This window comes from Sarcophilus harrisii, chromosome 2 (genome assembly GCF_902635505.1).
Source record: "Sarcophilus harrisii chromosome 2, mSarHar1.11, whole genome shotgun sequence".
Lineage (NCBI taxonomy): Eukaryota > Metazoa > Chordata > Mammalia > Dasyuromorphia > Dasyuridae > Sarcophilus > Sarcophilus harrisii.
The window spans coordinates 586,411,073-586,438,107 of NC_045427.1; the positions used below are offsets into that span (position 1 = coordinate 586,411,073).

Genomic DNA, 27,035 nt, shown 5'->3' on the forward strand with positions numbered 1-27,035 from the left:
AATTTTTTTTTCCAAATGAAAAAAGCAGCACTGATATTAAAAGTCCTTTATTACTAGAATTTGAAAAGTCAGTAAATAGTTGATTAATATGCCATTCAAAATTATAATTTTTGCATTAAATAAAGAGCTAGAAAAAATTACCTAGTCCAATTCTTTTATCTTACCACAAAGGAACTTTGGATCTAGTGACCTTAGGCATCCCGTCTAGCCTTGTTTACTCATCTGTAAAATCAGGAAGTTAGACTAGCTGATGTCTAAGATCCCTGCCAGCTGTAAATCTATGATCCTACAAGAAGCAAAGCAAAAGATCTTTCCCAAGATGTTATAGTTACTAAGTGGCAGAACTAGACAATGACCCAAATCCCTTAACTCCTGGGTCAGGAGTAGGATTGAATAAGACTAGAATGAATTGGACCAGGGGTTAGGAGTGCCTAGTATCATTAAGGAGAGAGGGAAAGGAAGGAAAAGAGGATTTCTTTCCATTATACCTGCTGCCTCTGAACTTTAAAATATGATCAGAAGAAAAATCTATTTATTACGTAAAAATGTATAGCCAAACCAACCGGTAAAGGAATAGAAAATTAATGTAATAAAGAAACCTTTTAACTGAGAATTCCAAAGGCTATATATATCAGATTATTTATATCAGGCTGCTCCCAGAATAAATTTTATAGAAGATGAATATATGCTACAATAGGAATATTAATTTAGAAGTGAACTGCATGCCAAGCTGAATAACATCTAAAATAGGTTTAGAATTAACAAATTTAAAAAAGAAAGCTCCAGATCGGTCTAGAAACACTAATAATGCTGATATATAATATACTCATGCATACTGGCTTTCCATGAACCAGTAGAAATTACAGAAATTCTGAATCTTTAAAAAAAAATTTTTTTTTCCTTTGTAAAAGATAACATTTCCATAAGAATGGGAAAAGTAACATGCTTTTAGTATGAATCAGTATGTCAAACGTCTAAAACACAGTGAAGAATGCAAGTGAAGTGCTCACACACATGAATACAGACACACTGAGCTTGAATAAATTCATCATTAATGCTTCTAATGTAATTGCCTTTTTCATTCATGAAAAAAAATGCAAGGAGAAAAACATGCATCTCACTTAGAAATGCATAAATTAATATTTTCCCAAGCTCAACATAAGGCTTTTATGCTGTTTTTTGTGTCTTTTTACTCTCCCATTTTTTACTTACAAGTATTGCATTCATTCCTGATGCAATGCCATAGTTCAAACCTGAGAGGCGAGCTGCATATGTATACTCTTTTAAATCATCCTTCAATAACCTGATAAATAGGTATGTCATGTTGCAATGGAGAGGATCAGCATAAATGTAGCGACTAACAAAAAGAAAAACAAAAGAAATGCTTTGATACCTCAAGCAGTGACATGATAATGAAGAAACATGACTGAAGAGTATGAATATGCAGCTTCATGGTCTGGATTTCAAGGAAAAAGGAAGTAAAATAATATTTTATTTCATGCTGATAGGAAGATTTCATTCCCTTCCGTTGTCAGAAACTTCGACTTCTAATACCAAATAGGACAAAGCTAACCAGAGATTAGGATCTAAAACTATATTTGAAGATTAAAAATCTCATTATCTGATTAAAGATGTGGGGGGAGGAAAAAAAGTGGTTTACAGGAAAAGAAAGACTGTAGACCTGAAGACCTAAAATGATAGTAAACTTAAAAATCCAAGAGATGAGAAAACATAATTAGCCAAAGATTAAAAAAGAAACTTAACTCACATCCTCCATCAAAAATACTTTCATCAACCAATATAAGATAGTGTTGATGAGTGGAAGGCTCTAGAGTCTGGGTACTTACATACATCCCATAGATGGTATTTTGGAGGTCATAGCTCAAGCCAGCAAGCTCTGCTGCATATGCATACTCGTTGAGGGAGTCTTTGAGGAGCTCAAGGTACAAATAGGCCATGTTACAGTGCAAGGGATCCACATAAGCAAATGGGCTGGAAGAAAACATGCAAAGTAAAACAGCTGGTTTATTAATTTCCTATTTTGGTTTGGCCTTTTCAAATGGAACTTTCACCCACAGCTGGGCCATCCACTTTCTGGAGGATCTCTTATCTATAAAACTGCTTTGATAGTCCTTTTGTGCAGGGAGCTTGAAATCAGAATAAATACCAAACTGCTCAGCTTGTGTTTAATAGATAAGACAAATAGATCACTCAGAACTATTGTTCTGAATATGAACACACTTCATAGAAACTGGAGTCAAATCCTTTCCTGAAACACAGAGCCACTCCATAATATTGCTGGCCTGAGCTTGAAGATGGCTCAGTGGTGGAGAACTCATCATTCCCTCAGGCGGTCTTTTCTACTGTTAAGAAGCCTGGCTAATGAAAAAGTTTTTTCTTTTACTAAGCTGAAAACAGCCTTGTTATCACTTCTACCAAGGATCTCACTTCAGTTCTCTGGAGCCAAGAATAATATGACAATATTCTTAATCCATATGACAATTTTTCACATGCTTAAAAAGTCCATCCTATGAACATATCATGAGACACAGTTCAGCACCCCCAACACATACCTTTATGGGGGGTTAATATTTATCCTCAGAGTTGGCTCCAACCTAAAACAATTTACATCTTTTTGGATTTCAACTATGATAAATTTATTAGATAGAATTTTCAGCACTCTATTATTCAAAACTGTGATAAACATGTCAATTAAGGCTTCACCCCACTCACTGATAAAAATAATAAAATGAATTATCCCCTTGAAATTCCATATAGGAAAAACACATTAACAAGCGCAATGGATGACAATAGCAAAAAAGACATTACTGGGAAACTCTCCTCCTTTTCCCATGCTTCTTCCCCCTGAGAAGGATCATAGAGTTGGAAATCATATGGCTACTGAAGTAATAAAATGATTTCTACTAAAATAAACATGAGTGGAGAAAAAGGAATCTTCTGTTTTTCTAAGTCCAGGAGGAAATGAGCTTCAATGAAAGAGTTGAAAACTTTAAATATGTTATTTCCATTTTCCTCCCATACCAACATAAATAAACTATCCAACTATTTTCCATATTGGATAATTTGTAACATGTGGTTCTGTCTACAATATTAGTAAGTAAACAATATATAAGGGGAAAAACATTTAGGAAATTATCAATGTGTAAAAGGAGAAGAGTTCAGATCCTTAAAAAATGATTCTAGAACCACAAACATAACAAAGCCAAGAACCATTTAATGTAGGTTCCTGCTTTCACAAAGGTGGAAAGTGGGACTCAAAAAAGTAAAATGGTTTTTGCAAGGTCACAAACAGGGCAGAGCTTCAGCTGAGCCCTAGTCCATCCCCCATAAACAGCAACCATCTAGAAAGTATTACCCATAATGCACAGGGCAGAGAACTAGAAGCCTGGCATGAAAACCAACAAGTTCTGATTCCAACCAGCCATGGTTGCCAAAGCCTACCAGATTATAACTGCTAATAATAGCAATATTACATAAGTAGGTGTTTAAATAACCCACCACTTCAGGTGCTCCTTCCCTCTCCTCTCTCACTTCGTGTACATGCACACCTCCTATCCCCCACAAACACACATTTCCCCTACATTCCTCTTTCTTTCTCTTGCTTAGGGGTGGAAGTGGAGGCGTGGGGGTGGGAAAAAAGCCAAACTATTTTTTAAAAAGGGATCTACTAAAAAAGTCATGCTACCATAATTATTTAATGATGGTATAAAAATACTGCGTATCTCTAAAGTACTTTTACAATTTAAATGATGTGCTCAAAGGTCAATCCAAGAATTACAAAGCTGGGTCTTGAATTCAGATCCAGGGCTCTTTCTGTATTATATCATAGCTACTTCAGTCTCCAGACCTCAAAGAAACCTGGGCTACTGTGTTATGGACATCAAATCCTTGCTGCTAGTCCAATCTCACCTGAGAAAGATATATAGCTCAGTGACCAATGTCAACAAAGCATGCAAGGTAAGATATTTTTTCAATGTAATAAAACCGTCATAAAGCGAAAGAAAAAATGGAAAGAAATCTCTTATCAAAAATGATTATAAAATTAACTAAAAGTGATATAAATCTCTTAGGAGGCTTTAAAAGATATGTAGAAATGTGGGCAACAAAATCATCCTTTAGAAAACAAAGATTCTATTCTCACTATAAAGTTTATAAATTCCCTTAACCACTTCTCTTCAATAGAGATTTGTTCCTAATAAACAATTCCTTATTGAAGATCAGGAAAAGATAATATTCTAAAATTTGGCATATATTTGTTTTTTTAAACTGTGAAAGTTTCTTCCGGACAGAAGCATATGAATATTTAGTGCCCTTTTCTTCTGCCTTTTCTTTTGATAATCTTTGCTATATTAATCATTGATTTATTAAGGATGATATCAGTGCCTCCTTTGCTGGACAATTGTCAAAATACAAAAGAAATAATTTCCCAATGGGCTTAACAGAAAAGTCTAATGTGTATAGTTATAGTTATTCAATGAAATAATTTTAATAGATTTTAATTTTGTTTGAAAATGTTAAAATATACTACAAAATTAAAATACAAAATTAGTTTCATAGCAATCTTGATCATCAAAATTTAATACAAGTCAATGAATGATGCAAAAATTAAATTAACATTATGCTAAGAAAGTCTTTGCACTTCTATAATCTTGATTCAATCTTAAGTGAAATGCGTTATTTTAGAGATTTCTTTTGCTTCCCACTCCAAAATGTGAGAACATACACCCATATCCATATCCACACCCACATCTCTTTATCTCTCTCTCAATTATGAAAAAAACCATTTCAAACTACTATTTGCAAAGAGCTGATGACCAAAGTGATGGTATTTAAACCCACCCAGATAATAAGAATAACTTGAAAATTTCTATAATTCTGAAATTTGTGATTATATTTCTTAACAAACTATTTTAAAAGAACCTGGTGATAAAAATATCTTTCCTATTAGACCAATAATCAACTTGGATTAATGAAAATTTTAAATGAGAAATTCACTTATAAATTTAACTAAGCTTTTTTCCTTCTATTTATTTACATGAGAATAAGCCAGACTAGAATCTAAATTAAGCAATTTTACAGAATGGAGCTTTAAGAAATTATTAAGAAATTATTTAAGATTATTAAATTATTTAAGAAGTTATTAAGAAATTATTCAGTACCTTCCTCTTGGATTTAGGCAAGGGTATTTATACCATTCCCTGAAAAGAGTGATATAATGTTTTTAAAATTACATAACTTTCTCCATGTTCTATTAACCCTGAGTTCTAAGGCTGTCCTAAACTTTAATATATATGTTTCAGTTAAAAATTCAGTTCATTATCTTTTGTTCTGAAATCTATTAAAAAGGGAGATCAATCCAACAGTATTTTTTTTATTATTTGAAGATCAAACAGATCCTATCAACTTGCCCTTCTCAAACCAAGCTCCTTTTGTTCATAGTACTATAGAGTGAAAGAATTACAAAATTTTAGAAATGAAGTTGCTGGATTTGTTGGATTACATACCTGAAAAATTCAAAGTTGAGACAAGCTTTTGGCAAGAAAAATTTATCATCTTGTTTAAACCAGAGTTTGCTCATGGCCGTGTCCTATGACAAAGAAATATATAATTTTGTTAGGATAAAGCTGGTAATTTATGTTAAAGCTTTCCATTATTCTTCAACATGGATAGGATGATAGTAGTTTAGAGAGCCCTCCAGGAAGGCCTCTCATTCAACCACCCAAAACATTGTCAATCTTATTAAGTGTAGGGAACAGACTATTTATTGTTTGCTACTGAAGCTAATAATTCCAACCTACACCATGGATTAAATCCTGTGCTAGACAGGATTAGTCAATAGATATCTTACCTTCCCCCACCCCCAATCCCATCTCTTTGAGGAATGAATAACAGTGATAGGAAAAGACTGGGAGGGGGGAAAGAGTAAGTATATGTGACCCTTGTACTGATTCTATATTTAATTCCAAAGAACTACAAAATCTCTAAGGTTTCTGGCATGATTAGCTCAATTTCTTTTATGTTTAAGAGAATTAGAAGCATGTGAAATGACTAACTCCTCAAAGAGGTAGAAAATATAACAAATTTGCTTCTTTTTTTTCTCTTTAAAAAATAGCTACAATGATCAGCTTTCCTCCGTTCTCCTTTTAACTTCACATTTCAATCAAAAGCACTAGCATTTAACTGGCTTCCTTTATTCAGAACTTGGCTATTGTTACTACTGACTCTTCCCTGTCCCTCAAGTCTTATTAAGCACGTGTAAGTCTACTTCCCCAGTATCTTCAGGGTCCTTTCCCTCTGGTCTATTCCTACCATTACGTCCCTAATCTTTTTTCAGTATCATACTGTATTACTGCAATCTGATTTTCTTGCTTCCAATTATCTCCCATATCACTGTCAGATTAATTATCCTTCTGCATGAACTGGTTTTGTTCAAAAACCTTCATTCATTAAAAAAAGATTCCCTACTGCCTACCAAGAAAATTCCAATTACTCTGCCTGAAATAAAAGCTATTTACAATCTGGAGCCTACCTTTCCAGCTTAATTTTATCTTTTATTACTATCCTTTGTGTATCATGCTTCAGAAAAATATTTATTCTCCAATTCCTCGTCTCCTAACACATCCTTCTCTTAACTACTTTCATAATTCTACCTTGTATTTGGGAATATCTACCTTCTCCTTCATTTCCTACTGAATTCCTAATACAACCTTTATGGGTCAATTTAAACGATACTCCTTCCATGAAACTTTCTAATACCTCACTGTTAAATGAAGTCTCAAAATCATTGTAAAGCTTTGTCTTGTACTTCCATTATGCGCTTATTTTAGCCATATAATAATATATATAATATAATAATGATATCATACCTACATTTGAAGAAAGAAGGAAGGGTAGAATGTTAATCTGAACTCTGTAAGCTTTCTTTTTAAAGAATGTATTTGGTATCTATATTTCAATATAATTACTTTCTTTTATAATCCTTTAATTTTTGTCTGATACATTTACATTGCTCAGAGTGCCCCCAAGTGGGTTCAAGACCAAAAACAGCTATAAAACATCTATTCTAGATGCTAAACCACATAAGGGAAATTAGGTTGTCCCTAAAATTTGAATCTTCCCCAGTCCCTAACAATATGTTCTGAACAAAAGGCTTATTTTTTTTTTTAAAGGCAAAGAAGTGTACATGTCTAGGTATGTGTATATATACATATATATGTGTGTATATATATCTGTGTGTGTGTACAGTGTTTTATATACACATAAATATGTAATATATATAATATATATTGATGCTTACACAGAAGTATAGTTGCTTAATCTGTCATTTTTTAGGAAAAATGGTTAATTCACTTAAAATTTATTTGACAAAAAAAAAAAAAGCAATCCATATGTTCAGATCAAATACAATTTTCTACATTATACTGAACACACTGATGGATCACGAGATTCTCAATCTTAGAAATGGACCTTATTGATCTAGTCGAATCCTTTTATTTTATAGATGAAAGTCTCTGTTTTTCTAATTTCTAAAAATAAATGAATTGGAATAAAGTTGTTAAGAAGAAAAAGTTTAAGGGACACTAATACATTGTTGGTGGAATTGTGAATAGATCCAACTATTCTGGAGAGCAATTTGGAACTTTGCTCAAAAAGTTATCAAACTGTGCATACCCTTTGATCCAACAGTGTCACTACTGGGCTTATATCCCAAAGAGATCTTAAAGAAGGGAAAGGGATCTGTATGTGCACGAATGTTTGTGGCAGCCCTCTTTGTAGAAACCATAAACTGAGTGGATGCCCATCAGCTGGAGAATGGCTGAATAAAGTATGGTATATGAATATTATGGAATATTATTGTTTGGTAAGAAATGACTAACAGGATGATTTCAGAAAGGCCTGGAGAAACTTACATGAACTGATGCTGAGTGAAACGAGCAGGACCAGGAGATCATTATATATTTCAACAACAATACTATATGATGACCAGTTCTGATGGACCTGGCCATCCTCAGCAATGAAATGAACCAAATCAGTTCCAATGGAGCAGTAAGGAACTGAACCAGCTACGCCCAGAGAAAGAACTCTGGGTGAGGACTAAAAACCATTACATTGAATTCCCAATCCCTATATTTATGCCCACCTGCATTTTGGATTTCCTTCACAAGCTAATTGTACAATATTTCAGAGTCAAATTCTTTTTGTACAGCAAAATACCAGTTTAATTATGTATACTTATTGTATATCTAATTTATATTTTAATATATTTAACATCTACTGGTCATCCTGCCATCTGGGGGAGGGGGTGGGGAGGAAGGAAGGGAAAAATTGGAACAAGAGGTTTGGCAATCGTGAATGGCTGTAAAGTTACCCATACATATAATCTGTAAATAAAAGGCTATTAAATTTTTTTTTAAAAAAGAAGAAAAAGTTTACATAAGGAAAAATGCAATCCTTAATTCTAAGCAATTTCAACATCAAAAAGATAGCAGGTAAAAGAAACTTTGAGTCACAGAGTCCCTACCCCTTATTTCATGTAGTGATTTTAAATTAGGGATTCTTAACCTTGCCCCAACTCTTGCAGTTTAATCAAGACTATGGATTCCTCCCTTCTCAGAATAGTATCTTTAAATAAATAAAATAAAATAAGTCATTAACAATAATCAATAAGTTAATTATTAATAAAAAATAAATTAATAAAACGAAACAAATAGTAACAAAATAGCTGACAAAATTTATGGACTTCGATTTAAGTACTTTTACTTCAGATAGATGAGAATCTAGCTAACTTCAAAATATTGCAATGATAAATGCAACAATTGACCTCACTGGGCAATTTCAGAGTTTTACAAAATTTCTACATTTTCTATATTTTTAAAAATATAAGCATAATCTCATTTTCATTTTCCTGGATGGTTACTGGAACATGGAGAGCAAAGTCACTCTCTTCTATATACAATTAAGATAAAGAGTACTTTGCTCCAACCTAGTCTTTTTTTTTTCCTTCAAAGAAAGTCATCCAAAATTTCCATAAAACTTATTTTCTAGCTTTTTAAAAAGCTTTGTTGGTTATTCTTTCCTCTGAATTACAAAATTATCTTTTCTCATACCCTCTGAGATTATACTCACTATGTGGGACACAACTGAATATTAAGCTATCATCAAGAAAAACTATATATCTAGATATAGATACATATCGAGAGAGAGAGAGAGAATATAAGATACCCTTCTATCAGACCCAGCACTAAAATTATGAGACACAAACTTCAATGGTTACCTTAATGAGAGCAGGGTACGATGTTGCTTCCTTTTCTAGCGGCAAGATCTCAAAATTTGTAGGAATAAATTCATTCTTTGTTGGAAGCTTAAACTTTCCATTTAAGTCAGCATTTTTCCATTTCTGGAGTGAAAATGATAAATTAAATGAAATCAAAAGTTTTTTTAAAATTCTCTTGTTAAAATATATATATATATATATATATATATTTTAAAGGTAATATTTGCCAGAGTATGTATGTGATATCTTTTACACAGAAAAGATAAGCACTACAACTTTAGAACTAACTGGTTTTATATTAAGCTACCTATATATACTTATTCCCTTGTGACCAGATTTCTTCATTTGCATAAATCTGTGATGATGGAAAAATTCAGCTCAGAACCCACAAGAACATTAGCATCATATCCATGTACATGATGCCTTGTTTATATGCGATAATAATGAACTAAAGTAACCAGTCACAGATTATTAATGAAAAACAAAACTATTAATAATTTGTAGCAAATTAAATATGTATAGGGTGGGAAGCATTCCAAAAGCTAGATTCATCCACCAAAACTTATCAATATTTTTAGAACTAGCTATCTTTTAGTACTAGAAAATTAGTTCTTTCTTTAGCTTGATGGCCATGCTAATTAGAACAGAAATAAAAAAGGTAATTTTTTGGTTAAGATTCATCTTTAAAAATCTTGAACAATTTAGGGGTTAGGATTTTTACCTAGAATAAAAAGTAAATGAAATGAAATATGTTTCTAAGTGTTTACATTTGTACATAGTTACTATTTAGAATTAAAATTTTGTAAAAACAAAGTTTACTTTTAAATTATTCTTGTTTATTGCAAATAATTACCAAATAGGAGGAGACAGCACCAGAACACGAGGCTTCAACTTTATTTACGTCTTAAAATTAATGGAGCTACTACACACCTGTCAGATTGGCTAAGATGACAGGAAAAAATAATGATGATTGTTGGAGGGGATGTGGGAAAACTGGGACATTGATGCATTGTTGGTGGAGTTGTGAAAGAATCCAACCATTTTGGAGAGTAGTTTGGAACTATGCTCAAAAAGTTATCAAACTGTGCATACCCTTTGATCCAGCAGTGTTACTACTAGGCCTATATCCCAAAGAGATTATAAAGAAGGGAAAGGGACCTGTATGTGCACGAATGTTTGTGGCAGCCCTTTTTGTAGTGGCTAGAAACTGGAAACTGAATGAATGCCCATCAGTTGGAGAATGGCTGAATAAATTGTGGTATATGAATATTATGGAATACTATTGTTCTGTAAGAAATGACCAACAGGAAGATTTCAGAAAGGCCTGGAGAGACTTACACGAACTGATGCTGAGTAAAATGAGCACGACCAGGAGATCATTATATACTTCAACAACAATACTGTATGATGATCAGTTCTGATGGACCTGGCCATCCTCAGCAATGAGATCAACCAAATCATTTCCAAAGGAGCAGTAATGAACTGAACCAGCTACGCCCAGAGAAAGAACTCTGGGAGATGACTAAAAACCATTACATTGAATTCCCAATCCCTATATTTATGCCCACCACCTGCATTTTTGATTTCCTTCACAAGCTAATTGTACAATATTTCAAAGTCTGATTCTTTTGTACAGCAAAATAATGTTTTGGTCATGTATACTTATTGTGTATCTAATTTATATTTTAATGTATTTAACATCTACTGGTCATCCTGCCATCTGGGGGAGGGGGTGGGGTGGTAAGAGGTGAAAATTGGAACAAAAGGTTTGGCAATTGTTAATGCTGTAAAGTTACCCATGCATATAACCTGTAAAGAAAAGGCTATTAAATAAAAAAATAAAATAAAATAAAAATAAAATAAAATAAAAAATTAATGGAGCTAACTGGTTTCTGTAACATTAAAATGCACTAAGGCTCCCATTTTACAATGTGGAGATTGTCAAAGCCTGCTAAATTATTGCTTATTTCATGTGGTATATGCCAGAAAGAGCAACTAACTACATGGAGGAAAATCCTAAAAATCTTTCCCTTTAATCCTGTATTCTTCTTCTTTTTCCCGTTCTCCTCCCTCCCCTGCCACCTATCTGTTTAGCAAGACAGGCATAAATCACAAGGCTTCCATTCTATCCTTAGGATTCCCTTTTAGTTGACTTTTGTCAAGCTTACCTCAATGACCTCATCTGGTATAGCCTCCTGTTTATACTGTGTTCCATACCACTCTTCTGTTTGATCTGTTTGTCCTTCAAAAGACTTGGAAACTATTGCAACCCTAAGAACAAAAATGGATAGAAAACAATGACCTTATAAATCAACAGCATCATGATTTCTTACGAATTTGAGTCAATTCTCTTTATGTTTTGGAAATAAGACCTTTATCGCTACTTTTGACTGAGAAAATGTTTTCTCAGTTTATTGCTTCCCTTCTAATCTTGCCTGCACGTTTTGTTTGTACATAACTTTGTACAAAAACTTTTTAACTTAATATAATCAAGATTTTCTATTTTGTGATCAATAATTTCTAGTTCTTTTTTGGTCACAAATTCCGTCTTCCTCCATAGGTCTGAGGTAAACTATCCTATGTTCTTCTCATTTATTTATAATCTCATTCTTTATGTCTAGATCATGAAATATTAATTGAACAAAGCACAAAAAAATCCTGCTAGGACATAAAATTCTAGTAAGACAGAGAAACGCTTTCAGAGTCTAGCACAAATAGCAATGGCTTGCCAGGTACACATTGTGTTTTTTTTCTTATCTGAAATAATCATCAATTACATATCCTGTAATCATAGTCTTACTCTCAAAGAAAGAATTAGGGTGAGAAAAACATCTTTTTGCTTTGATAATTCAGAGAGGATGACTAATTCCTGAGCTAGAATTGGGGAAATAACAATACAATTCAGCAAGCTTTTTTTTTTTTTTTTTGAGTGCCTACTTTGTGCCAAGAACCATCTAAATGCTAGCTACTCAGGAATAAAATTTAAAAAAAATGAAACAAGAAGTAAGCCAGGAATAAAGATTCTGAGGACAAAAAGGGGGAAACTAAATTAATGTCAGGAAGTTAAAAAGTAATAGAAGAGAAGTAGAAAGGAGAAATTGTGCATGATAGAATGAAGTTCTACTTGTAAGGAAATTTCAGCTAATCTCACAAAGCAACATCATTTCATGTTCTATTTGGCCCCCAAAAGGACACATAGGCACCAACAGACAATAAGAGACTTGTTATAGCATCAAGAAGGAAAAGATGCACAGCAATGAAATTCTTTTCTTAAGAATATAAAGATAATTGTTGAGTACACAAGATAAATCAAAAGGCACTGTTCTCCCTGAATTATGATAAAGAGAACTTGCCAAGACCGCAAACACCCTCTAATTACTATATCTACTTCTACGGAATTAGTACTTGCTTCTATCATATCACTAATCAATAAGTAATATAGCCAGAAAAAAACCAAAAAGCATCTCAAGAAACTCAGAAGTACTGGGCAGGAAACAAACAGCTTATTGAGGAACAGGTGATATTTCCAACTATTCCTCTATAGTTGGTGGTTATAGATTTGAAAGAAGGAAAACTTAAAAAAAAAAAAAAAATCCAAAACAAGTGTTTGGTTAATTTTCTTAGCCCAGATGCCCAGGACACTAAAAGGATAGCAGAGAAACAGAATGCACCTCTAGAAGGCTAAGAAAAACGAATTTAGCAGATAATTAATAAATGTGGTATATGCCAGATTTAAAAAAAAAAAAAAGGGGGGGGGGCAGGACCTTGAAACCAAAATATGAAAGGGAAGGAGAAAAGACCAAAGATAAAACTACAAAAATCAGGAAATAAGTGCAGATGAAAGTAGAAAGAAGCATAGTAAAGTAAGCAAACACTTGAATTTTTAGGTAAAAATAAAAGGAAAGATGGTCAAGAAAAATACTTCTGGCAACAGATGAGCATATAATAATTATTCAAGGAGCATACGAAAAACAGAATCTGAAATTTTAACACAAGGTAAATATGTTTTTATAGATATTACTTAAGTTTTGCAAGACATAAATCCATCAACCTAAGCATACAAACAAAATGAACAGCATTTTGAGTTTAGGACTGACTTAAAGATAGTGCTAAACATTGTCCCAATATAGATTACAACTGATATAGAGTAAATCAAACTAAGTAAAAGAAAATTGAGGAGACTTCAAATATTCCAACTTTTAGTTAAGAGACTAATTCTTACCAAAACATAAATTCTTTGCTTGCCTTAATGATAATTTCATTTCTCAGAAGATAGAAGATCCATCCTAGAGTTTACAGGAGTAAAAAATGGAAAACAGCAGGTATGTAGCCTAAACTTTAGGAAAGTAGATTATGAAATATTCAGAGAAGTTAAGAAACCGTGAAAACTCAGTTTGCCTAATTGGATTTAGAGTCTAGTCATCCTGGTTGCTTGCAAAGTCTCCAAATTTCATCCTATTACCAAAGATCAGAAAAAAAGAAAAATAGCTTATCCAATATGATTTAGCATCTAGCACAAAATGCTTTGTATAAAATGCTTAAAAGTTAAAATAAAAGATGGAAAGTTCTAAAGTAAAAAACCTTAAATAAATTCTAATAAAAAAGTAAAATAGGAGGCATCCCCCCACCCCATATCAGTAAAACAGAGAATGCACTAATTCCATCAAAAAACATCAATCCTTATTTTCAAAGCATGTCGCTTAAGGTTCAGATTTTAAAAGAATATGCGTAGAATGATGAACACACAGATAAGCACTGTTGTCCAAAAGTAACATAAATCTAAAGACACATAACCCCTCAAAGGGACAGAACATTATGGACAAAAAAAAATTTTGTTATAAATAACCAAATAAACTTTTTAATGGGCTATATTAATGAGCAAGAAAGGAAAGAAAAAAGACCAAAACCCTACTTAAGATGCAAAAATGCTGAGAAAAGGAAAAAAAAATACTCTGCTCCCATCTTTTCTAGCAAGAATATCGAAATAGAAAAGGGCTGAATAAACCTAGAACCATTTCAGTCTGTGATGAAATCTCAGCTGATCGCTATAGAAACCCTTGCAGTCATTGCCTTAATTCCAACTCTTGTGTTTCTCTCTTCCTTGCTGAGGACAGAAGACAGGTAGTCAGCTCACTGAGCCTCTTTTCATCAGCCTGATGCGGAGGCTGCTAGGAAGGTAAAATTCATCAAAGAGGGGAACAGTAGAGCTACAACACAAAAAGAGAAGATTCCCTTCTGCTGCTTTCCCTTCATTCCTTGTAACCTTGATACTGGCCCAGGAGAAACAGCTTGCAGAGTGGAGAGCAAGCTAGTTTCAGTTGAGAAGACTTACACTCAAATGCCACCTCTGATGCCCACTGTCTGGCAGATCCTAAGAGCAAGTGACTTACCAATGTCCCAGGAATATCTGAGACTGAGCCTGTGTCAATCTTCTCGGGCAGGAGGAGTGTTTTCATTGGGTGTTCCTGATAATGGAATTACAGGCCTGGTCCCTCCCAAAAAAAGTATCTCTATCAGACTAAACAAGATAAAAGACAGCCTCTATGGGAAGACTGGTCAAATTTTTTAACCTTAACAAAGTAAAACTCATTATCTGGCAAATGTTATATACAGATGTTATATCCAAAAATAACTATTTTAAAATATCTATTGAATCCCACATCCAATAGATAAACCAGATAAATTCTATTCAAGCTTCTTGACATCATGATTACCTTCTGCATGCCATGGGATAAAAAGATATGTCCACCATATCTAGTGAGACTTAATTTTATCTATACTAGCTGCATTTAGTTTTAAGGTAACTGTGTTTTTAACTCTGTAGAAATGAATACAATTACTAAAAGCTAAATACAGACATTTCTTTCTCAGTGTGATTTAAACCCCAAGATTCTTATCAATCATTCAAAAATTGAGAAAGCAAATTGTAAGCCTATAATCCTTGTGTACAGGGTACAAGGTGTTCTTTAGTACTTTCGAATTATAGAAATGTGACTGGAAGTTCTTTTATGACCAGGTTTCAATGGCCCAGAGAATCATATTTAGGGGCACAGTGATACACATATCCAGCATAGCCATATTTAACTGAGAACAGCACCAAGTAAAGATGCCACGTCAAACTGGGAAACCTGTCATGTCAGCTGACATGTTGGTGCAGGACAATTCAGCCTACGACTCTCACTGTGTAATCCTGAGAAACAGTCTTTTAGGCCTCAGTTTCTTCATAAGTATAATAAAGGAGGATGCATTAGCTGACTTCTCAGGTCCTCTCTAGCTCCCAGTCTAAGATACTAACATTATCTATTGGTGGGAAATTCTCCACGAAACTCTAGAATTCAGATTACACAAGGGGCCTAAGGAGTAAGTTTTTAAAAAATGTTTTAAGAATTACTGGTTGCAAAGTCTGAAGCCCAAGTATATAAAAGTCAAATCCTGTTGTTTGAGAAATTAGGTATTCAATCTTGGTCTAAGTACTTCTGAAGCCAAAGCAGAAGGTGGGAGACAGGAAGTACAAGCATTCTAAAAGGGAGGCCCTTTTTGCTGAAAGCAAAGAAGAAAATCAACTTTTTATGTAATCACAAACTGCTATAGTTCTATTCAATTCAGTTGAACAAATATTCACTAAGCACCTAATGAATTAGGCACACCACAAAGCACTAAGGCTGTAAGATTGAAACTTGTCACAGTCCTTGCTCTAAATGAGCTTACAAGGAGAAATACAAGATGTACATTGAAAAATATAATACAACTATAGCAATTTAATGTTTGACAAACCCAAAGATCCTCACGTTTGGGATAAGAATTCATTATTTGACAAAAACTGCTGGGAAAACTGAAAATTAGTATGGCAGAAATTAGGCATGGACTCACACTTAACACCGTATACCAAGATAAGATCAAAATGGGTCCATGATTTAGACATAAAGAATGAGATTATAAACAAATTGGAGGAACATAGGATAGTTTATTTCTCAGACTTGTGGAAGAGGAAGAAATTTGTGACTAAAGACGAACTAGAGACCATTATTGATCAAAAAATAGAAAATTTTGATTACATCAAATTAAAAAGCTTCTATACAAACAAAACTAATGTAAACAAGATTAGAAGGGAAGCAACAAACTGGGAAAACATCTTCACAGTTAAAGGTTCTGATAAAGGCCTCATTTCCAAAATATATAGAGAGCTGACTCTAATTTATAAGAAACCAAGCCATTCTCCAATTGATAAATGGTCAAAGGATATGAACAGACAATTTTCAGATGATGAAATTGAAATCATTACCACTCATATGAAAGAGTGTTCCAAATCATTATTAATCATAGAAATGCAAATTAAGACAACTCTGAGATACCACTACACACCTGTCAGATTGGCTAAGATGACAGGAAAAAATAATGATGAGTGTTGGAGGGGATGTGGGAAAACTGGGACACTGATACATTGTTGGTGGAGCTGTGAACAAATCCAACCATTCTGGAGAGCAATCTGGAATTATGCCCAAAAAGTTATCAAACTGTGCATACCCTTTGATCCAGCAGTGTTTCTACTGGGCTTATACCCCAAGGAGATACTAAAGAAGGGAAAGGGACCCGTATGTGCCAAAATGTTTGTGGCAGCCCTGTTTGTAGTAGCTAGAAACTGGAAACTGAAGGGATGCCCATCCATTGGAGAATGCTTGGGCAAATTGTGGTATATGAATGTTAAGGAATATTATTGTTCTGGAAGAAATGACCAGTAAGATGAATACAGAGAAGCCTGGAGAGAATTACATGAACTAATGCTAAGTGAAATGAGAAGAACCAAGAGATCATTATATACGTCAACAACGATACTGTATGAAGATGTAATCTGATGGAAGTGGATTTCTTTGACAAAGAGACCTAATTCAGTTTCAATTGATCAATGATGGACAGAAGCAGCTACACCCAAAGAAAAAAAACACTGGGGAAATTAATGTAAACTCTTTGCATTTTTGTTTTTCTTCCCGGGTTATTTCTACCTTCTGAATCCAATTCTCCCTGTGCAACAAGAAAACTGTTTGGATCTGCACACATACATTGTATCTAGGATATACTAGGACATATTCAGCATATATATATAGGACTGCTTGTCATCTAGGGGAGAGGGTGGAGGGTGGGAGGGAAAAATCGGAACAGAAGTGAGTACAAGGGATAATGTTGTAAAAAAAAAATTACCCTGGCATGGATTCTGTCAATAAAAAGTTACTATAATTAAAAAAAAAAAGAAAGAAAGAAAGAAAAATATAATACAAAACAGATATGATAGAAAAAAGTGCTCTTAGGAAATTTGAGAACAGAAATACTTTCAGGTGAAGTGAGCAAGAGAAGGAAGCAGGGAGGCACCATAGAAGCCACTTTCCTTGAAGGAATAGAGGGATGGGAAAGTCATAACACAATAATAATTCAAGGTCTTAATGATGAATAGCCTTGGGAGAAATCACTTCTCTTTGGGTCTGACTTTCCTCAGCTGTAAAATGAAAAGGAACCAATCTGGGTGATTTCTGAGGCACCATTATTTCCAAATTTTACAATTCTACTATCCTTGTAACTTTCCAAATCCACTATTATGTTCTAATACACTGCCTCTATGACAAGAGTCCTAAAGAAGAGTTTAAATTATGCTCTATAATCTCTTTTATATAAAGAAAAGATTATGTATAATGAATACCAAATACTAACATAGTATTTTTTAAATGGAGCACAGAAAGAGTTAAGTTTTAGGTTAGTTACTTCTAAAATCATTCAAGTAGAATCTTTGATTCCCCACAATGACAGACAAGAGAGATCTTACTGCACCTTTTAATGCCAACTTTTTTTGCGTATGATCCTTAAAATGCCCCTAGGGATTAAATTGTTTATGACAACTAAATTAAAGTGATAATAAAATACTGTATTTTTCTGTGTGTGTCAATTTATTCCCAAACTTTATTAATAAAGTACTTATTCAACATTTGATATGAACTGAATTATATAAATAAGTCATTAGTGATGACTTATAAAATTCTTTTTATTTTCATCGGCCTTTTAAAACATAATTTAAACATCCTCAAAATGACTTACCGAACATTTTCTGGCCTCAGTTTATCAAGAACCATCTCTATTAAATCAGGGCGAAATTCTTCTAGCAAATATTCTGCTGCAAGCACTTCTTCTAGAGGATAGTACTTTAAAAAAGAAACCAGTCTTAAGATACCAAATAGTCATGAAGTTAAAAAAGATATACCTACATTTTTATTTTATTATATCTATTCTCTTTCCCTCTAAATGCTTCTCTCTTCCCAATTTCCCTATCACTGCTGCAGGCTTTTCCTTCACCTTTATCATCTTGGCTGGGGACCTGAGCTTCATCCTCAACTCCTCACCTTCATACATGCTGATCCCCTCCCACCCTTTGTTTAATCTGACACTGTATCTCTTACATACACCCTCCTCTTGGCTCTAACTTGCCATCACTCTGCTGAGGCCCAAACTGATAACCTAATGCCCAGACTTGACTCTAAAAGCTTTTCCCCCACGTAGGTCATCCCACATTAAGTTGTCACCCCCCGGGAGATGACTAAAAACCATTACATTGAATTCCCAATCCCTATATTTATGCACACCTGCATTTTTGATTTCCATCAAAAGCTAATCGTACAATAATTCAGAGTCTGATTCTTTTTGTACAGCAAAATAATGTTTTGGTCATGTATACTTATTGTGTATCTAAGTTATATTTTAATATATTTAACATCTACTGGTCATCCTGCCATTTAGGGGAGGGGGTGGGGGGGGGTAAGAGGTGAAAAATTGGAACAAGAGGTTTGGCAATTGTTAATGCTGTAAAGTTACCCATGTATCCTGTAAATAAAAGGCTATTAAAAAAAATAAATAAATAAAATAAGTTGTCACCCCCCTCCCCATTCCCAATCCAGAGGTTTCCTATTTCCTCTGATACAAAATCTTTCACAACCTTGCTCCCTCCTCTTGGTGCCAGCTCCAGGAAGCTATGACCCACTGATTCCAACCTCCTCCATTTTTCGTGCTTTCTGACTTCTAATTCTTCCCCATACCTGGAATGTTCTTCCCTTGTTTCTACCTCCTAGCTTCCCTGCAGCTTCACCAAGAATTCTTTTTCGGACCCCTTAATCGTACTGCTTTCCCTCTGAGATTATCTCTAGTATGCCCTGCACACAACTTGTTTGTACATGGTTGTCTTTCCAGTTAAACTGTAACCTCCTTGAGAGCAGCAACTGTTTTTGCTTAGCACAACAACTGAGATACATAATAGACTTTTCATTAAGGCGTGTTGAATTAGTTAGACTTTCTCCATTAATTTTTTATCCCACAATGGACAAGTTTCTCAAATCCTACTTTTTCAGCCTTCTTGTAATTTTATATTTTCAAGAGTTTGGGGGAGTTTATCCCACAAACAAAGGCAACATTTCATATGTTTGAATGCAAGTGTGAGACAGACTAGATACAGATGACTCTAGAAGAAATATTTGATGGTAAAATGCTGGCATCTACAGGGCATTTTTTAAATGACTAGCTTAAAGATGCATTCCCTTCTGTTGGGCAAAAACTGCTGTGTCAGTAAGCCCAGTACTTTGTACTGCTGTGAATAAGCATCTTAAATGAGAAAGAAAAAGGTAAGAATGACCAAGAACTGAGCAGCTAAAAAAGCAGCACCTGGATGAAATCTATACAAGAGTACAAGGTCATGATCACAAACTGTATCAATATTTGAAGAAGGTTCAAATTTCAGCTCTGAACCCTGGATCTTAATTAATATCTCCAGATCTCATTTGCTTCATCTGTAAAACGACCAATGGATCCCTATTTTAAGGGAGTACTTAATCTGAATCATTTTAACATCAACAACAACAAAAAGAATTATTCAAATTTCTCTACTATACCAATTTAACTGGCTCCAAAACCTTAAGAGTTTCTTTCAGATCAACCACCATGCTTTAGTCTCCCCTCAGAAGACTAGTAAAGACTTTGCCAGATAATCTGGGAAAACTAGCTCTTCTAAATCATAATCACCTTAAAAAAGTTCTTGTTCTTTTTGGTGGACTAGGGAATATCTTTCTGAAATCATGAAATTGCTTGGGATAACCAGCTAAATATTTAATTGGTAACTCTAGGGCACAATAATATACAGTTCCCAGGACAATCACTGACATCTCCAGGAAGGACAATCACTGACATCTTCAGGAAGGAAGTCAACTCCATTTCAACTCTAGTCACAAAGTGCTGGCCACAAGGGAATCAGGTCACACACACACACATTTTAGGATTTTAAAAACAAAACCAAGGGGTTTAGTCACAATTGTTCCAGATTATTTGTTTTTGGTATAAGAACTAGTACTGAACCTGCAATTTTATTAGTATAGGGAATTTTCAGATACAGAAACTCCAAAATATCTTACACATATTTTTTTTTAAAATTACTTACATGCAATATTCCTGCAATTTTAGATGTATAACCTCTAGGTCTCTCTTTATCTTTAAACCTAAAAGCAACAGCATTCAAATCCTAAAACAGAAAATTAATTCCATAAGGCAAGGCAAATCAATTCTAATAAAAAGTCTACTCTAGTAGCACAACTTGTATTCCATTTTAAATTTTATAATTTTTCTGAAAAGTATCCTTTTTTTTTTTTTTTTTTTTTGGTCTAAGGCAATTTTATATGTATTTGTTTGAGGAAATGTGGTCCAGAAACAAAGTCAAATAAGAAATAATCTTTTAAATATCTGAAATAACTCTGCTCGCCTCATAGAACATACAATAAGAAGCAAAACTAGGCAAAAAGTGAATGAAAATCCATCTCTATTACACAAAAAAGTGATGAGAAAATAGAATACATGCAAAATGGATCAGGTGTACAGAATATGATCTCAGAGGGTCAAGAAAAGTACACCAAGAGAAAAGCACCCTTCCAATACAATTGTTGAAAGAAATAAACTAACATCTAAGTTGAGTGCAGTGATTCTGCTTTACAAAGATGTCTCTGACATTAAAATAAATGGATTTTAATGAATTAAAGTCAAAGGATCTTTACAAAAAGGGACACTCCAAAATGTAGTCATATTTTTTTAAGCACGAACATCATTTGCTTCATACAATAAATAATGCAACAACAGCTAGACTATTTCCAAGCATTATTACTTAAAAATATTCTTTAGGGCAGAGCACATTTCAATAATAAATTTTGAATTTAAAAAAGGAAAGCTATTCCCTTTTATTTTCTGACACATTCTTACTGTTTTTCAAATATAAGATCATGAAAGTTTACAGTAATTTACTAAATATTTGTCAAGCAGAATAAGAAAATTACTGTATTTACTTATTGATACTGGAACTTATAGCTAGGGCACAGCAGCATAAGGATTAAGAGGTCCTGAAGGATTGAGAGGTACCAGCTCAGTACAAGCCAGAATTCTGCTAAGAAGGGGATTTGATTCCTTCTATCCTCTTCAAAAGCTTATACGTTAACTGGGCCTCAAGGCAACTGACAATTGCTCAGAGAACACTATAGCTCAACTACCACTATTCAAAATTGAAAAAACAAAACAAAACAAAACAATTTCAAATTTCAGCTGGGTCACTGATGAGTTTCAATCTAATGATTCACACGTACTGGTTGTAAAATATATATATAAGCTCCTTTAAAAAAAGTTTGGTGAAACAAATGTACCTTGCACTCTTGGAAAACCCATTCTTGAGGTCCTTCTGTACGTAACTTCTGAATGTATTGAAACATGTGCAAAATTATATCTTCAACATGTACTGGAAAAAAGGGGCACACTTAAAAATCGTTCAGTCCTTGTATCCTTCAAATCCGTGAGCCCACTCCTAAGGTAAAGTAAGGCAAGTAGAATATGGTCCCTCTTAGAAATGAAGTCCTCACCTCCCAGCAATTGGTGGCATGGCCCAAGCATTCCTGTGAGGTGATATTCTGGGCCCATGGAAACAATAAAGTTTCAAAAGACATGTTACAGGAGCAGCAGCCCCAAGAATACCAGCATAAGGAGACAAGAAGCAAAGGGAAAAGGAGTTAAGAACACACCAGCCCTATTGCAGACTGGAAAGATAGGCTGGTTAATATTTTTCAAAAACTGTCATAGTTTTCATTTACAAATTAAAAAAAAAATATCTATGACATGAGGGACAAGTTACATGGAAAATTAGAAATGTGAACTGGTAAAGTATAGAAATTTGAAAGCTTATAGATTTGTAATCTAAATTATATTCATGGGTTAAGAATATAAAAGATATAAACTACATAAGATAAATTTTCATCAAAAACAAGGAGTGTAATACTTACAAAGTCCTTCCTCTGTCAAATCCACATTAATGATGAAAAACATAAAGCCTCTGGCTCCTTCCTTTTGACCTCCTACAAGAGTGTTTACCCACCCTGGAATTCACAAAAGGAACTAATGTGATCTTTCCTCCTGTTCCTTTCAATGCAGATAAATTCCATTACTGTTGATATTATACATCATACATATATGGAACACAGGCATACGTGCATAGACAAACACACCTTCTTCCTCTCTATAAATTTGCCACAGAAATTCAACACTATACTCAAAACATCCGCTCTCTCTTCACCTTTCACAAACAAAACCTATTTAACTAGCTTTCAGGGTGGCAATAGAATAAAATAGGGTTAAATTTTCCAAATTTAGATTATTCACACTTTCTACTTTCTGTTTGTATACTAGTATTGTAAAATAGTACTCAATAAAGCAATATAAATAAGAATACAGACTAGAATCAATTCAACTGACTCCAAGAAATATATATACACACAAACTACAAAATCTAATGCTTGATAATACAATTTGGGCCAAGCCATTTTTGGCTAAGTCTATTCATACCTCACTCCATATTCATTTAAAAAAAAATTACCTTGTATTACTGACTTTGCATTATAATGAGTTTCATTTCTTACTTGCCATCTTTTCACTTCAAGATATGAGGAAAATATTAAAACCATGAATCCTTAAGGATAGCTTAGCTATCAAATACAATAAAGACAATAAAAAGACATGAGTGTTGTAGAAAGAAAGGCACAAAATATTGTGCTGCCAATAAGTTACAATCTTTTTAAAAAGTAATTTGGAATTACTGTGCCAATAAAATAACTAAGATGTCTATGTTTTTTGACAGAAAGGTTTCACTAACAGGCTTAAAAGTATGGCAAAATCTATATGAAATGACACAGAGTAAAATAAACTGAGTCAGGAAAACAATATGCACAATGACTACTACAATATAAATGGAAACAATCACAACAAAAATCAAAAAATTAATGTTGCAATATTATAAAGAATAAGCATGGCTTGAAAGAAGAGACGCAAGTCACCACACCTCTTTATAAAGGTGGGAGGTTAAGTGCGGTATACACACATTTTCAAACTCTTCTGATTAGTTTTGCTCATTTTTTTTTCTTTTTCTTTTGTCTTTAATGAGACTATCTGTTAACAATACAGAGTGACTCTTTTGAGAGGAAATGGGTTAGAAATACTGGGGAAAATTTTAGTGAAACTAAAAAAAGAGGCATTGATAATAGGTGTTTTTTAAATACACTCTACTAATCCCAAAGACCACATCTCAAATACAGTTATGTTTCAATCTCCATAGCAATCTTGAGAAAAATGACTGGCAAAATTAAGAACTGTGAGGTTCACACATGTTGGGTAGGAAATTAGTACTTACCCTTTGATTTGAGTTCTGATAAGAGACTTCCAGGGCCTTCATGTCCAATAAGATGACCAAGATAATGACCAGGGTTTGACTTATAATATTTCTGAAGATCAGGTATTGGAAATGTAACATATAAATTTCTGATGTCCTTAATGGGTACAACTTTGTAAAGTTGCTGAAAATAAAGATATTAGGCTAGTTAAAACTCACTGGATCTAATATTCACTAACAAGAAGACTATTTGTAAGATTCTAATTTGGGGGAACTAATTATCAGGTATACATTTCAAATTTATAACATCTATAAATTGAAAAAAGTTAATAAGAAGGCATATTTGTAGATTTCTTTACAATTCAACTTCCTTCAAGAAGCACTGGACAAAGTTTGGAGACCTGTAATATCCATTCCACTCCTAATTCAAGGTATGTGACACTCCAGATAAGTCAATTGACTTTTCTGGGTCTTAATTTATTCATTTGTAAATGAGAATAATAATGTTATTATTATTCACTCCCTCAGGGATATTGTGCATATTAAATGAAATTATGAAAGTGAAAGTAGATGGCAAAATGTTAAAAAATAAGTTATGTTAGAAAGTTCAAAGTTGGTACTGGAAAATAACTACTACAATTTACTGAATTTTCTTCATGTTGCGCTCACTATAACTACTTTTTACTGTAGCATAATATCAAATATACCCAAATTTTGCCTTACAGATAATACAACAAAAAAGGTATTGTTCTTCTATTCTTCTCTAGCCAAGTTTCTATAAATTCAGATCTAAGAGAAAAATATTTACTTACCCTAAGATGCTCTTCTTGGAAAGGGTGTTCTGGAAATTCTGGTAGTGGGACATTTTTGTTCTCTACTTCTGAAAATAACTTCACAACTAGTTCGGTCAACTCATCTAGTGATTCTGCACAAAATAAGCCATTGGAATCATGAATTAAATTAATGAATATCAGAAACACTTGATATTTTAGCCAATAAAATCATTTAACATAATTTTAAGCCCTAATAAGAAACTATAAAGCAAAAGCACATATAACTATACTAAAACAAAAAGTCCTCAACAAAACAGTAGACTCTAAAAAAGACTTTTAATCGTAACAAACTTATAGAAAAGTTGAGACAATTACATAGCTGAAGAGCAACATAAGAGTACAGTACTGAACAAATAAGTTTGATAACAACTACTGAACGACTGAGGTCTTTTTCCTAGATCATTCACAATTTGAGGACACAAAGAAGTGAAATGAACACTTGAAGAACTTACGCAATTACTAGATTTGTTACACCTATGTTTTGACAGAACCCATAATCTTTCAATATGAGCTTAGTACCCTCATTAGCAAAAATCATTAAAATAGGAAGTTATCGGAAAGCACTATTCCTCCCTTAGCCAAGTATCTCCTCTCTCTTTCCTCCTCAAACACAGAGGACTTCTCTTATTGTTATACACGATTTTTCTTTTGCAGGCTAGTATTGGAACATCTCTATTTGCCATTCAACTGATTTTTTTACTCTTCATGTTATTTTCACATAATAAATTAAAGATTATTTGAGGATGTTTTTCATAAAGTCAATCCAGCACCAAAATTACTAATTATGATTGTAAAAAATTTGTATGCTAAATTCCAAAATGAACCAAACTCTTAAAAAAATTTTTTAAAAAGTTGTTTTATAATAATAAGAGACAGACCGACTACTTGGGGAAGATGACAAAGGGAGAATTTTAAAAAGGCAAATCCTATTATTGCTTCTATCTACTCTACCAAGAACACTTTATAAACTGGAATGGGCAAAAAAAACATGGTGAGAGGGAATTGAACTCCAAGATATGTTAGGAACTAGTATAAGAACATTTAACTGTCTTAGGAGATTTGATTTTCCAGAGGCACACAATTCTACAATTACGGATACTAGAGGAAAAAATATATAGTGACCTCTCAAAATTAGTTGTCACAAAGCACAAGAGAGGTACTATTAAATCAGAAAAGGATAAAAAGAGACTTTTAAAATCAAGGTAATAGCTAAAAAGATTGAAAACATAAATTTCAGATAGTTATACTGATACCAATTACTACAGAAATTTTAGTTTTTGATAAAGGCCAGTAAAATCTACCAAGAATAAATAAAATCAAAGTAGCGTCATTTCATATTTTTTTCAGCAAAATACTTCATAAAAACACTTAAAATTTTGCAGATAGGATCTGAAAATCATTTCTGGCCATCTTTAGGGACAAGGACCCCGTGACAGTACAAGCATGAAGGATTTTGGTAGCTTTAAAAACTGGAATAAGACCTGAAACATTCTACATACAACTCTGACAAGCAGGAAAGTCTGTAGTGCAAAGCCATCACTTCTTGCCCTGATAGTTAAAAACAATAGATGACAGAATCAAAAATAAAAATTATTTCAAAAGACCTAAACAATGATTCAAAATAAACAAGAGGAAATTTAACAAAGATAGTTGTACAGTCCTATTGTTTATTTTTTTTTTTTAATGTGCAAAACATGATAAAGAGAGGAACAATTAAACTCAAGGGTTTAGTTAAATTGAGTTTATAAAACAAGAGTTTTATACATAAGCCAGAATATCAAGTTCTTAGAAGTCAGTTAATAAGCCTTGTTGAATGCCAGCTATGGCCAGGCATTTGTACTAACCTTAAAGATACAAACAAAAGCAAAAAACAATCTGTTCTCTGAGATGCTCAAAGTCTAATGGGGAACACAACATAAAATAGCGATGTTCAATCAAGATATAAACAGGACAAATGAGAGATAATCAGTATTGAAAAGGCACTAGCAATAAAGAGAAATCAGGAAGGGTTTCTATAAAAGATGGGTTAGGTGAGATTTGAAAGAAAGCAGGGAAGGCACCAGTGAAGATGAGGACGCTATGAGGGACAGTGAAAATCTCCCAAGTCTGGAGATGAAGTGTCATTGTCTGAGGAATAGCCAGGAGTTGGGTGTCACTGGATCACACAGTATGGAGAAAAGAGTTAGAAGAGGAA

General features: G+C 33.5%; 1 protein-coding gene across 10 annotated transcripts in view; it reads right to left on the bottom strand.

Moving 5' to 3' along the window:
- The window catches only part of IDE (insulin degrading enzyme), a 104,333-nt gene that overhangs the window by 25,960 nt on the left and 51,338 nt on the right, over positions 1-27,035 (bottom strand). For 8 of the 10 annotated variants that reach the window (XM_031956054.1, XM_031956052.1, XM_031956053.1 and 5 more), the window contains 10 exons: positions 24,821-24,933; positions 24,030-24,192; positions 22,630-22,722; positions 22,000-22,091; positions 20,757-20,837; positions 18,377-18,480; positions 11,464-11,566; positions 9,296-9,418; positions 5,526-5,608; positions 1,848-1,992 (listed from right to left, as the gene is read on the bottom strand). In XM_031956054.1, coding sequence (XP_031811914.1) covers positions 1,848-1,992; positions 5,526-5,608; positions 9,296-9,418; positions 11,464-11,566; positions 18,377-18,480; positions 20,757-20,837; positions 22,000-22,091; positions 22,630-22,722; positions 24,030-24,192; positions 24,821-24,933 — 1,100 coding nt within the window. Of the gene's footprint in view, positions 1-1,212; positions 1,358-1,847; positions 1,993-5,525; positions 5,609-9,295; positions 9,419-11,463; positions 11,567-18,376; positions 18,481-20,756; positions 20,838-21,999; positions 22,158-22,629; positions 22,723-24,029; positions 24,193-24,820; positions 24,934-27,035 lie in introns of those variants that run through there. The other 2 variants (XM_031956061.1, XM_031956060.1) reach the window with 2 other exon arrangements.